Genomic DNA, 14,575 nt, shown 5'->3' on the forward strand with positions numbered 1-14,575 from the left:
GGCCATATATATATATATATATATATATATATATATATATATATATATATATATATATATATATATATATATATATATATATATATATATATATATATATATATATATATATATATATATATATATACTGCTCCACAGCAGCTGGCAGCGCTATATATACACAGCACCCAGCGCCGGCCCTCTGAGCCCCTCTCCGTCTCCATGACAACCAAGTGAAAGGTGATAGAAGGAGGAGTGAGGCGGGGAGCAGGTCACGTGTCCCGGAAGTCAGGCTGTCTGACGGGAAATGACGCCAGGAGCTGAGAGAAAGAACCAGACAGAGAGGGAGAAACAGAGCTCGAAGTGAGAGCGGCGGGGAGAGGTCAGAGGTCAGCGGGGGACCGCAGGGGGAGAGGTCAGGGGTCAGCGCCGGACCGGAGGCCTGACAGGTGAGGAGTGAAGAGGGAATGGCGGGAGATACTCGGGCTCCCCTAGACTGTGTGTATATATATGTGTAGTGGGGACATGGAGCTCCTCCCCCTCTGTCTATGTACTATAGGTATACAGGGGGCTCCAGCTGTCTCCCTGCACCTCCACCCCCAGCAGCTTCTTCCCCCCCATACCCAGACCATATGGTGGCGATGACCGGTTGGACCCACTTTGATTGGACGGCCATTGTTTTGGCGTTGAAAGATATTGTGTATCACTTTGTACGCGTCACATGATCTGCAAATTAGCCACACCCATTTAATAATGCACTGATTACGTTGGCGATGTTAATTCGCATGACGTTGACCGGTCTCGTCGCCTGTCTGTATGCGCCATTTCTAGTCACCGTAATGCTGAGGTACCGGATGTAACAATGCTTTTTGCTGGGATGTACAATAAAATGGCGCACGCTGGATCTGTCCGAGACGGCGCACTTTTTTTTTTTTACAAAAGTTCTAGAGAAATTTCCCTTTAATGAAACTTAAAGGGATTGTCCGGTGACCAGGGGACTTTTTTAATGACAGGTGCACATGCGTTGAAATAACAAGTCCGGCGCTACTTACCCGTCCGCAGCCCCGACGATCCCGTGCTGCAGCCCCGTAGTCGTCCTGGATGTTGTTGTCTGACCACATGACCGCTGCAATGTCGCCATTCCTAACTCTGGCATCATGGTGCCCAGGATGTGCCAGTGGGTGGTGATGCTCCTGCTGCTTCTGATTGGCTGCAGCGGTCACATGGTGTCTGTTGGACAACAAAGCCCAGGAGGACGGCATGGTGGATGTATTATTCTTAACGCGTGCAGCTGTCATTAACGTGTGATCTAGTCACTGGACAACGCTCTAAAGCGACCCTTCCATCGTGGGAGGAAAATGAGTCCAGGGACCGGAGGGAGCCATGGCAGCCGTAGTGGGCAGACATGGCGGTGCGGGACGCGATAGATCCTCGTTAATCGCTAGAAGTATCGAGACCTTGGATGTAAACAAGGAATCTTCCATTCACTGACAGAAAGAAAGGGCCTTGAAATTGGTGATGAACTGAAATCTGGATCGGATATCATATCTGCGTGCACCATATTTACCGGTAGGAAGAAATCACGTTTTAGCTACAGAAACGCAGCAAAAGGCGAATGCACGGAGCCCGTATAGTAGATCGCCGGGTTCACATTGGCGCTCTTAAGTCCGGGCTCACATGACCGTACGGTAATACCCTGCGTAAAAACCACAGGGTTGTACTGGCGTTGGGAACTGTGTATTGTTGCATTTTTGCACTTGTATGCCTGCACGTGATTGGCTTATTTTACACATGCTGTTCTGCGCTGGCGTCCATGGTTTCGTCTTTTTTTTGCATCTCATGTTTCCTAGTGACATACATAAAATATGCCGTACATACGCACCCCTAGGAAACAACAGGGCCGTTCACACGAATGAAACAATGAAAATCAATGTACTGCCATTGACCGCGTAATACGCAATTCATATACGTTCGTGTGAGCCCGGCTTAAAGGGGTGGCCCAGGGGCGGACAATTTAAAGAAAAAAAATGGAAGTAACTGTCTTAAAACAATAGAAGTAGCGTTACTCACCCGTTCCTTTCCCCGGCGCTCCCGCAGTCCTGGTTTAGAATCAGCTGCCACCTGTAGCCAATCGGAGGCAGCAGTGGTCACATGCCTTTCTTCTGGCATCCTGCCTCCCAGCATCTGAGTTGTGATGCTTCTGATTGGCTGCAGCAGTCAGGTGATAGTAGTTTGTAAACAAGGACTGCGGGGGCAGCGGCGCTGGTTGCCCGGAGGAACGAACAGGTAAGTAGCGCCGATTTTATTGTTTTAACACCATTGCAGTCATATTTAAAACCTGGTCTACCCCTGTAAGCGCCTCCCCACGGGCGGCGGAACGTCAGCAGCGGATTCTGCTGTGGAGACTTTGCAGCGTTTACAGTGCGAGCCGTGCGGAGAAGGTCTCATAAATTTCCTTCCCATGATGCAGAAGTTTTCCGTAATTCACACAGGCGATCGTGCCGCACGCAATAGGCAGTACACACAGCAGATACGCATGTCATATGTGCATTCGCTGCGTATGTTACATCTCCGTAGTCTATATTGGTGAGTATTAAGCGCCAAAGTAGGATATGCTGTGTTTTTTTCACATGCTTAAAAAAAAAGGCATATGTGAGGGGCCAATAGAAATCAATGGGCTTTAAGCACTGCGCATAATACACGGAACACATCCGCCCATGTGAGTGAGCCCCATTCTGCACTGTGGATCCTACATCTCCGGGATGCCTGTTTATGCTGCAGAATTCACCCCTTGAAATATGAGGGTTAAAATCCGTAATGCGTCCACAAGGAAATCCTCGGACAAATCCGCACTATTTAGGTGACGATTTAGCCATCGGGTTTGCAGAAATCTCACAGCCGATACGGCTCGTGTGAAGGCGGACTTACAGGGGTATTCTGGGACTTCTACTTTTTATTTTTTGCATTGATAACCAATAAGGACGTGATACTTTGAACTCTAACGATCAGCTGATTCCCAGGGCAGCTGTCGCTGCGATTAGCGCAGGAAGCGGAGTGTGCTGAGCACAGCACAGTGGCCCCGGTTGGTATTGCAGCCACTGCACTATGGTCGGTGCATCCGGAACTGATCGAAGCTACAGCTGTCTTGCGGATCAGGAGATCAGCAAGGATCTGAGCAGCTGGTCCCCGATGATTATCTGTTGGTCATCAAGTGCCAGAATGTATTAACATGGGCGAAGGTAATGCACAAGCTCTGAGAGATTGTCCCACCGCAGGGCTCGCGCTTTGTAATTATTTTCAATAAGTTAATTTACATAGATTTTTTATTTTTTTTTTCCCGCTTGCGCCGATGGGACACGCTGCCGTTTTTCGATCATGCACTATTTCCATGTGACGTTTGCATGAAAATAGGACTTGTAACGCGTGGCGTCCTGCGCAGCACATGGGTGGGTGTCCGTGGGCTGTGTGCAACTCGCTGAGGTCCGTGGAAATATGGCCTTTGGGTTTTTTGTGTTAGAAACACTGCGTCCGCATGTTACATTAAAGCCAGCAGTTAATTTGTGGCGCTTTTGTTTTTCTTTCACGCGGTGTGTTCTATGTATCAAGCCGGTTTTATTCCTCATGTTGTTCCAATAGGCCTCCTATAAAGGGACTAAAAAAAATCACGTTCTAATTGTTACAAAAAAAAACTTTAAAAAATGGATATTTATGGCAATATTTGGAGTGGAAAATATCATCCCCCCTCCCCCCCCCCCCCCCCCCCCCCCGTAGGATGGGGAATGCCGTGATTTGTTTCTGAATGCAACTAAGGGAGCTTTCACAGTGGTGGGATTAGCCTGCAGGAGGCGCCGTAAGCCCTGGTTAATCCTGCATCCAGATTTTCATGTAGAATTGAAAATGACTTAATTTTGAGACAATTTCGCACCAAAATGCGTAACGAGAATTACAGATTTTGGCATGAGATTTGCTGCAGCGGATTTGCGTGCGTAATGCAGATGAATTTCGGCCCATATGAAAGCACCCGAAGAACAGTCAGCCCGAATGAGATCGGAGGCAGAATATACTTCGTACGCCAGCGTAATATGGCCGGGGTTATGAGGCCTGACGCATCTAACGACCCCCTTTCTGATGAGTGTCGGAGCCGTCCGTTAGGTCCTAGATTGTAATATAGTAGAAAATGCTTTTTCAGGCAGCAAATATCCGTGCGCTAATAAGAATCTGCTGAGAAACGTACCGACTTGGGGAATAGATGTGGAATCAATAGTGTCTTCAACGTAGATGTGCGAATAATCAGAATTGGCGCTATCGCTTAGACCAATCAGTTTATGACCTCTGGATTTGGGCTACTTTACTATGTTGGCTGCTCTCACACAGGCGTCTGTAAAAACACTGTGTTGTACACAGTTTTCAAACGCGTTCGACAGCGGTTTTGAACGCGCCCCATACAGTGGGTGATGAGGTGTATTAAAAACCGCTAAAACCAAAGGGAATTGCATTAGTAGCAATATCTTTTCAGGTGAAGGGCTATCTGCCGGCTGCACGTGGAAGAGCCGGATTCCGACTCTGACCCTGGCCAGCGACCCCACGTACCTGCTTTTGACCGTCGGTCATGTGCAGTACCGTTTTTTTGTTTGTTTGTTTGTTTTTCCCAACACCGTCGCTAGGCGATGGAATGGAAGCCATCCGTGCGGATTATGCACAAAATAGAACATTAGAACATACTGTGATTTTTAAATCCACTTGTGGAAACCGCAGTCACTCTCCTCTCATCTGAGCGGACATGCGAATGTTCTATTTTTTTCAATAGGCGTGGAATGCCGCGGATCGCCTGCGCAGGTGACTATCGCGGATTCAGCTATTGAAATCCGGTCGTGTGAAGCGGGCCTTATAGAGCAGGGCGGATGCCATCGTCGCTGCTGAGCTCAGTGATTGTAAGGTGATGGCTCTTTTACATGAGTCAATAATCAGAAACGAGTCTGGACAAATGAGGAGAGGCTCGTCTGTGGATCGCATCTTTTGTGTTGCACATCACACATAAAAATCGCAATAAAATCACACAGAAAAGGGTCAGTTTTTGTACTTGCCCGTGTGAATGCAGCCTAATGGGTATGACAGTTACTCACTTCGTTTGAAGCACCATTCACTAGAACATCCCATTGTCACATGGACTGACCCAAACGAGAAGCCAAGACATGGGAGTCATACAATCTCAAACTGGGGAACCAGTTACTGTAACGTCCTTCTAAGCTGCATTGTGCCCCCTTTTTGCTTTGCTGTAGGGCACATCAGCCACGGTCGGCACTCAGCTGGTTAACAGTGATAATTTTTGATACTAAAAATGCTATATTTATTTAACAGATCTGCGAACCAATATGGAGACTGAGAGTGAACAGAACTCTACTTCCACCAATGGGAGTACAGCTTCCAGCGCCAGCTCCCGTCCACAGATATCGCAGATGTCTCTTTATGAACGCCAGGCTGTCCAGGTATGTGTCGTATATGGACTAATTAAAGGGATATTCCAGACATTTACTATTGATGACCTGTCCTGAATTGGTGGTTGTTCGGCAGGGTCCTGCCGCTCTGGATCACTGCCAATCACTGTCCCACTGTCAATGCAGCTGGCTGGATGTCTGCATCAGTGGTCAGAGGCGGAAGTGTAATAGGCGGCTTTACTCCCATTTAAATCGATGGAAGCAATGCCTTCTATTATATTTCCTGGCCGCTCACTGCGGTCAAAGCAGGAAGTGTATTAGAAAGTATCACTCCTATTGATAGCAATGAGAGTGAAGCCTTGTATTATTCTTCCATGCCTGACTACCACTGCACTGACCATTAAGCCAGAGCATCAGCTGATTGGTACGGGTCCACCGCTCAGGATCCCCACCGATCAGCAGTTGATGCCTATTCTCAGGAATAGGGCAAAAACAGGGCAATTCTATAGGCAGTGAACCAGAATGTCTACAACTGTAGATTTTTCATCAGATGACTTCCATTGATTGCTTATTTTCTGTTCTCAGCCATAACCGTTCTGGGTTTGATTTCCTTGCATTTTCATTCTCTGAGACCTCACAGGAAATGCTAATCAATGTGTAGGTATCCATTGGAAATATGAGCATGTTCCATGGATGGGAATTGATCCTTTAAACGCCCCTTGAGTTGTGTTTGATTGCTGGTGCTTATCGTTGCATACATTAATATCATTATTATAGAGTAACTACATTGTATTGCAGCATCCTGCCCTAGCCCCAATAATAGAAGTGCGAGATTCAGGGTCTATGTGGTCGCTAATATAATCTTTTCTCCGCAGGCTCTGCAGGCTTTACACAGACAACCTAATGCGGCGCAGTACTTTCACCAGTTGATGTTGCAGCAGCAGTTGAGTAATGCACAACTACATAGTCTTGCTGCAGTTCAGCAGGTAAGTGATTGTCAGTTATAGAACTTGGGTTTTATGTCTATAAGGTTACATTCACACGTGCAAGAACGATATCGGGCTGAGGAACCCGGCCCGATACCGCACTTGTCAACGTGCGTTTTACCCGTGGTTGCAAAGAGTTTATTTTATGCAAAAATGCCTCGCATCACTGCAGTGAAATTGTGATCCTTTAGCGCTTGTTTCATACGTGTGTGTGGGGGGGGGGGGATCGGCAAGTGTTTCCTATTGATTTTAATGGGAAACATCACATCACATTCGCATGCACATCACATGACGTTTGACTGTCCCATTGAAAACAATAGGCAATTACGATTCTTTTGGAAAATTACCACCCCGTGTGTTTCTTGACCCCGTGACCTGATGGGTCTGAAAAGTGAGATTTTTATATACATTCTAGTAACTAACAAATCTTAAAAATTGGAGAGGGTCGAGTGTTACCCCTTGGGTGATTTGTCCTGGAATAACCCACTTGTCAGCTAAGTAAGCCAACTAGCGAACACAAGTTTATCTGTTTCACATAGAACATGGGCTTTAACTATTTTATTTTGCCATTACAGGCGACAATTGCTGCCACCCGCCAGGCTGCCTCACCTAACACTGTTTCCAATCAGCAGACGAGCACCACGCAAGGCTCGGTTAGTAGCTATTGACCTAATATAAGAATAATCAGGGGTTCAATGCCTTTTTAACAGCTACAGAACTGTCTCATTGGTGTAAGTCGTGCGCTCATTTTTTTAATGTTCTCAGCAGGCAAATCTATCGACCAGCTCTTCAGCCCAGCTCCTGAGTCGTGCCCAGAATGTCACTGCCCCCAGTGCCACCACACTCACTCAATCAGTTTTGCTCAGCAATGCCAGCTCTCCACCTCTCAGCCAGTCACAGACTCAAATGTACCTTCGGGTAAGTGAGAAGATCAATACATTTCTGTGGGATTACAGCTACATAATATCCTGAAACGTAGTATTACATGGTACCTATGTAAATCAGTGGGTGACCTCGTAGTGTGTTTTGAAGATGCAATATTTAGGGCCTTGTAAGAAAAAGAATTTCAATGCATGCAAGCATATCTGAAGATACATTTTAGTGCAGTGGTAAAACTCATGGAACTTCAATGCTTCATATGATGAGCTCAAGGTTACTCATATTTTCAGGCATGCTTGCATTAATGTGTAAAAAAAAAAAAAAAAAAAAAAAGTATAGGCATCTGATAGTAATCACTATTAAACAGGTTGGGTCAAGATTCAAAATTATTTCATTGGTCTAGGGACCCCCTTCTATCACAAGTATGTGGGGGGGGGGGGGGGTCCTCAGTCCTACTGTGTGACTGGAGCGGCGGCCGAGCATGCACACTGCCACTCCATTAATTTCAGTTCTACTGCTGGAGAAAGCCAAGCGCTTGAACTCTATCTCTGGCCATCCCATTGAAATTGATACAGCAGCAGTGCGCAAGCTGGACTTCTACTCCGTTTATTTGGGGAACCTCAGGTCTCCCATTCTTGTGATCGGTGGGTGGTCTCAGCAGTCAGATGGGTATCGCTAGTCCTGTGGATGTAGTTAACTCTTAATCTTAGCACAGCGCCTATAAGGTTAGGTAGCTTAAAGATGTCTCATCATGGACAACCCCTTTTATACGAGAGCGGTCGCTGCCAGGGATATGTAGTATTAAATGGCAGCAATTCAGATGTGCCTAGTCTGAATGAGTAGGAGCTGTTTTTTTTCTTTTTTTTTTCTTTCTTTTTTTTTTTTTTTAAGCAACTCTCCCTTCTGGCTAATAGAGGTGGGGGTCCCTATGAGACATCCCCTTTAACCCATTTATTGCCTTTTACGTACAACTTTATAGGTCTTCTTTCTAGGTTTGTTCTAGATACAGTATTTATTGTAATTTGCAGCCAGTACTGGTCCGGAACGTTTTGGATGATTAGCGTGTCACGGTGCCTCTTTTATGCATTTGTTGAGATCCTGTGTTTGTCGCACTAAACTGTCTGCAGAAGATGTCTGTATCTTGCTTTTGCTCTTCACATCTTCTTTTTGGCTAATCCTCTGTCTTCTCTCAGCAGCAGCCACAGCTTGGTAACCTTTTACAAGTGAACCGATCTCTTAATCGTGGTGTCCCTTTGAACCCTCAACTTATTCTAATGCCCAATGGCTCTGTTGCTACAGTCCAGCAGGAAGTGGCATCACCCCAGAACCAAGGCATGCATCAAGACTCTGACCAGGTAAGTGGTCAAGTAGTTTAAGAGTTCAAGTGATTCTCCTTTCCTGGACAACTCAATATATGATCTCACCACTTCTCTAACTACCCGTTACATGCTGTGCATCGGTGGTCTAAGACACTAGATGCTGCCCTGATTGAGCAGTGCTAGCCAATCAGAACAGCACATAGCATCTTAGACCACTGAAAATCAGAGGAAGGAAAAATGCCTCTACAGCGCCACCTATTTGAAGGCAGCATTCCTGCAAGTCAGCATCAGACCTTTTAACAGGCCTTGTTACAGTCACTGGAAATATAGAGCCAAAGTCAGAGTCTTTGCCAGAAGGAAAACCTAACCATGTACAGACAGACTGTTGGTGTTTGCTCTTCATCATTGTACAGTAGGTTTCTGGCTGAGTGAGAGGCTTGTAGATGTGAGCTAGGAGGGGTACAGTGTCTGCTTAGGGAGAGCAGCTCCCGACTCACATCATAGGCCTGCCAGCGAGGCATACAGATACCTACTGCACACTGATGAGGGGCAAACAGCACGAAACAGCTGCCTGTACACTGTTATCTTTCCTTTCTGGAGAAGACTCTGGAATTTGCTTTATATTTTTAGTCATTGTCATAAGGCTTGTTTAAAGGTGGGCATTTGTTCCATCTTCCCAATTGCAGTTTAGACTACTGATGCACAACAAAGCCACAATGCACATTAGGGAGGCTGTTTGGCTATCGTGGTTTATCTGGGAGCAGAGGGTCACTTTAAAGGTTTTCTAGCTAGTTTTTTTCTGATTTGTTACAAGTTGGATGTTAATAGTATTAAGAGTGAGTGCTTTTTCATGAAAGACAGAAAAAAGATACATTTCTTATCTGTGTCATTGGGGGACACAGCAAGACCTTGGGTATAGTTGCTACCACTAGGAGGCCAACTGTAAGCACAAAAAGGTGTCATTTCCCCCGACCAGCTATGCCCCTCCTGCAGGCATTGAGCTAAATCTGTTTTGACTGCTGGTCTACAATTACACATTTTATTTTTTCCCCCTTTTAGGTTGGGAATAAAGGCCTGGCACCAGATCACCCTGTTCCCCCACATGAGTAGGGAGAACAGAGTGGCTCTAACCTCTTTGTTGCCTGCCCTACCTTCAGAAGAAAAGAATGTACAGATGAGCCCTAACTATTCCGTGACCTGCCAGCTATAGAGTCCCCCTAATATGTTGAGCTCCTGGCCGGAGCACTTCCTCACCAAGGAGGAGGTGAGTCAGAGGGGGACACTGCTGGACTTTTACTACCCAGGCCAAGCTTCTCATTTCAGAAAGTATCCCAGGCTAGGTAAGTATAGAAACTTCCCTCCATCCCTCCCATGCTCCTTCTGGGACACATTCTTTCCTTCCCTCCATCGTCCAGGACACTTCCCCTTCCATCCACTATCTGGGACACATTCTTCCCTCCTTAAGAGGAGGGGGTGGAATCAGGCTGAACTAGATGGACATTGTCTTCTTTCAGCCTAACATACTATGTTACTATGTATGTTCTGGGGTTTTTCAGTGCTTCCTTATGTCCTGAGCAGCTTTCTGGTGAGGATGTCTTCCTTTGCTTCCCCCATCCTCCTCCTCGTTCTTTTAACTCTTTAGGGCACATCCCAAACAAGAGCCCTCCTCTATCCCACACCTGTGCTGGTCAGAGGAATCTTCTCCTACCGCTTTCCTCCCTCCAGGACTCCTTTCAGAGCTAGAATCTCCTCCCCTGCGGGCCTGCAATTCTAATTTAGGTACCGAATTCTCAGGCCTCAACAGGCTAAAATTAGAGGGTGGGACTTCCTGTTGGCGGCCCCCCGGATGGGGTGGGACTTCCTGTTGGCGGCCCCCCGGATGGGGTGGGACTTCCTGTTGGCGGCCCCCCGGATGGGGTGGGACTTCCTGTTGGCGGCCCCCCGGATGGGGTGGGACTTCCTGCTGGCGGCCCCCCGGATGGGGTGGGACTTCCTGCTGGCGGCCCCCCGGATGGGGTGGGACTTCCTGCTGGCGGCCCCCCGGATGGGGTGGGACTTCCTGCTGGCGGCCCCCCGGATGGGGTGGGACTTCCTGCTGGCGGCCCCCCGGATGGGGTGGGACTTCCTGCTGGCGGCCCCCCGGATGGGGTGGGACTTCCTGCTGGCGGCCCCCCGGATGGGGTGGGACTTCCTGCTGGCGGCCCCCCGGATGGGGTGGGACTTCCTGCTGGCGGCCCCCCGGATGGGGTGGGACTTCCTCACTAAAACATATAGGCAGTTGGCCAAGTCCTGTTCTCACAACAACCTTCCACAGAGAAGCAGTCATCTGAGTCCCAGATGTTCCTGTGCTCAGTCTCTTCAGCAATATGACCAGGAGCAGCCACAACAGCTCTCCAGCAGCCATTCATGAAATTCCTGATCTCACAAAGGGACTTGTCAGCTACCCACTGTGTGCCTCTGCTTGATTTGTCAGCCCCTGATGTCCTCAGGGTATGACTGACCTTGGTAACACTTATTGCCTTCAGATCAGCTATAGAGGTAACCTAGGCATAGAGTCCGCATGACTAAAGATAGCATTTTGTTCCTGCTGGTGATACCATTACCTTATTTTAGATCCAGAGGTATGTTGTCCCCTCCCTTAGGACGCTTTTAGATGGAACGATTATTATTCAAATAAGCGAAAGTGAACAATGCGATTATTGCAAGCATCAAGTGAGCCTCCTTACCCTCTTCCGTACTGCAAGTCTCTGTCACATGACTGCAGTTATGGTAAGCGTCATTCGCTTTATTACCCCCTCTCATGACAAGCACCATCTGCCTTATTAACCCCTTCCAAGCACGATTAAGCAGTTATTATGCACCAAGTTCCCTTATCTTGCTAAAGATGTAGATGCATTTCTGCTGGACTCTATAGGACATGGTTCGTAGCATCAGGCAGTCACATTGCATCCACAGTCCCTGTATTACTGTGAGACGCTTTATCTGACATGGCCTACAGTACTATCTTCCATAGGACAAATACCTGTTAGAGCTAGATTCTATATACAATGACAATTGGACAGACCTCAGGTTGTTTCTGACATGGCTAATCTCTTGTCACCATAGAGCATCCGTGACCTCCCCCATAGTGGAGTAGTTACGGGTAATCTCTGTACTGGACACAATTGTAGATTTCTTTTATCCGTAACTAAATGGCCTACACATCAATGGAGCACATCAGACAGGCATATTATCCTATCATCACTTCCAGTGGTTGCTGCAAGCATTAAATCACACATTTTACTTCTTTCTAATAATAATAATCTTTATTTGTATAGCGCCAACATATTCCGCAGCGCTTACATAGACAAGGGGAATACAGAAAGACAAAAGTACAAAAAATTACAGAAGCACGGTTACATAGTAATCAGTTGGTGGAAACAATAGGGGTGAGGGTCCGGCTCTAACGAGCTTACATACTACAAGTAATGGGGTGATACAGAAGGTAAAGGGCTGGAGATGTGCACTGTATGGCGAGGTGGAGAGTGAGGGATTCTATACACATAGACAATGGTCAGATATTTGGCCGTGTGACGGCAGAATCGGTATGACTGCAGGGGCAGTTAATGACAGCTAGCAGGGATTGCAGTCAGTAGGTCAGGGAGCATGTTATCAGGTGGCATACAGAGGAGTCGGTTTAGGGAATGCGGTATGCCTCCCTGAAAAGGTGCGTTTTTAGAGCACGCCTGAAGTTTTTCGAGTCCTGGATTGCCCGGGTATCCTTTGGTAGTGCGTTCCAGAGGACCGGTGCTGCTCTGGAGAAGTCTTGGAGGCGGGAATGAGAAGTTCGAATTAGAGGGGTGTGCAGTCTAGTTTCGTTTGCCGAGCGCAGAGCCCGGGCTGGGTGATGGATTGAGATGAGGGAGGCAATATAGGGGGGCGCTGCGCTGTGGAGGGCTTTGTGGATTAAGGTAGTAAGTTTAAATTGAATTCTGTATTTAACGGGCGGCCAGTGCAGTGACTGGCACAGGGCAGAGGCGTCCGAGTAGCGGCTGGACAGAAATATGAACCGGGCTGCCGCATTCAGGATGGATGGGAGAGGGTAGAGTCTGGTGCAGGGGAGGCCGATCAGCAATGAGTTGCAATAATCGAGTCGTGAGTGGATGAGGGCAACAACAAGTGTTTTCAGCGTGTCTATGGTGAGAAAAGAGCGGATTCTTGCGATGTTCTTGAGGTGCAGCTGACATGTTCGGGCCACAGATTGGATGTATGGGGTAAATGAGAGATCGGAGTCGAATATGACCCCAAGGCAGCGGGCATGCTGTTTGGGAGTTATGGTGGTGCCACACACTGAGATGGAGATGTCAGGATGAGGTCGGTTTGTGGAGGGTGGAAATACCAGTAAGTCAGTTTTAGAGAGGTTTAGTTTTAGGTAGAGAGAGGACATAGTGTTGGAGACAGCAGACAGACAGTTGGTGATGTTTTGGAGGAAAGGTGCAGAGATGTCACGGGAAGAGGTGTATAGCTGGGTGTCATCAGCATAGAGGTGGTATTGGAGGCCAAAGCTCCTGATGGTTTGTCCAACAGGGGCTGTGTAAATAGAGAAAAGGAGGGGGCCGAGGACCGAGCCTTGGGGGACCCCAACAGCAAGGGGAAGAGGAGGGGAGGTAGAGCCAGCAAAGGAAACACTAAAAAAGCAGTCAGATAGGTAGGAGGAGAACCAGGAGAGAGCAGTGTCCTTTAGGCCGATGGAGCAAAGCATACTGAGGAGGAGTTTGTGGTCAACAGTGTCAAATGCTGCGGAGAGGTCGAGGAGGATCAGTAGGGAATAGTCGCCCCTCGATTTGGCTGTCAGTAGGTCGTTTGATACCCTTGTAAGGGCAGTTTCTGTCGAGTGTTGGGGTCGGAAGCCAGACTGTAGGGGGTCGAGGAGAGAGTTCTCTGATAGCTTACAAGGCGGGAGTAAACCAGCCGTTCAGGTAGTTTGGAGATAAAGGGGAGGTTTGAGATGGGTCGGTAATTGGCAACGTCAGTCGCGTCAAGAGTCGGCTTCTTTAGCAGTGGGGATATGATGGCGTGTTTGAAAGAAGAGGGAAAGATGCCAGAGGTCAGAGAGAGGTTGAATATAGTGGTGAGATGGGAGATGACCACTGGGAGAGGGATCGGAGGAGGTGTGAGGGGAGGGGGTCGCTAGCGCAGGTGGTGGGGCGAGCAGAGAAGAGCAGTTTGGAGACTTCTTCCTCTGTCGCTGGTCTGAGTACAGACAGTGAGCAGGAGCTAGATGCAGTGCTGAAAAGACTAGGGTCAGGGCTAGTCTGGGATTGGGAAGTTATTTCCTGATGGATGTCATCAATTTTCTTTTTGAAATAGGCAGCCAGCTCTACAGCACTGAGATCCGTCACCGGGGGCTGCGGTTTAGGGCTGAGAAGGGAGTGAAAAGTATCAAAGAGCCGTTTAGGGTTGTGCGATAATGAGGAGACGAGAGAGGTGAAGTAGACTTGTTTGGCATGGTGCAGGGCGAGGTTGTAGGTTTTGAGCATGAGTTTGTAGTGGAGAAAGTCTGTGGATGTTTGCGACTTCCTCCACAGCCGTTCAGCACTTCTAGAGCACCGCCGGATGAAGCGCGTTTGAGGCGTGAGCCAGGGTTGGTGCGTTCTACATCGGATAGCTTGGATCCTGGGGGGAGCCGCTTCATCCAGGGCATGTTTGAGAGCGGTGTTGTAGCGATCGGCAGCCAGGTTGGGGCAGGAGAGGAGAGAGATAGGGGACAGAGAGGACTGTAGGGACTCGGCAAAGTCTTGGGTGTGTATGGCCTCAAAGTTCCTGTAGGTACGGTAGGTAGGTGGGTGTGGGGAGATGTTAGGGAGCGTGACAGAGAAAGAGAGGAGGTTATGATCCGAGAGCGGGAGAGGGGAGTTGGTGAAGTTGGAAGCAGAGCAGAGCCGGAGGAAGACCAGATCCAGAGTGTTGCCATCCCTGTGAGTGGGAGAGGCTGTGA

At 48.0% G+C, this 14,575-nt stretch overlaps 1 protein-coding gene across 7 annotated transcripts in view; it reads left to right on the forward strand.

Annotated features, from left to right (window-relative positions):
• The first annotated feature begins 287 nt into the window (after positions 1-287).
• PHC1 (polyhomeotic homolog 1) overlaps positions 288-14,575 on the forward strand; it is a 30,505-nt gene continuing 16,217 nt past the window's right edge. For 2 of the 7 annotated variants that reach the window (XM_066601054.1, XM_066601059.1), the window contains exons 1-6: positions 288-428; positions 5,338-5,465; positions 6,290-6,400; positions 6,976-7,053; positions 7,166-7,318; positions 8,473-8,634. In XM_066601054.1, coding sequence (XP_066457151.1) covers positions 5,352-5,465; positions 6,290-6,400; positions 6,976-7,053; positions 7,166-7,318; positions 8,473-8,634 — 618 coding nt within the window. In that variant the 5' untranslated portion in view covers positions 288-428; positions 5,338-5,351. The remainder of the gene's footprint in view (positions 429-5,337; positions 5,466-6,289; positions 6,401-6,975; positions 7,054-7,165; positions 7,319-8,472; positions 8,635-14,575) is intronic. The other 5 variants (XM_066601055.1, XM_066601060.1, XM_066601058.1 and 2 more) reach the window with 3 other exon arrangements.

The sequence above is a fragment of the Eleutherodactylus coqui genome, chromosome 4 (assembly GCF_035609145.1).
Source record: "Eleutherodactylus coqui strain aEleCoq1 chromosome 4, aEleCoq1.hap1, whole genome shotgun sequence".
In the NCBI taxonomy this organism is placed as follows: Eukaryota; Metazoa; Chordata; class Amphibia; order Anura; family Eleutherodactylidae; genus Eleutherodactylus; species Eleutherodactylus coqui.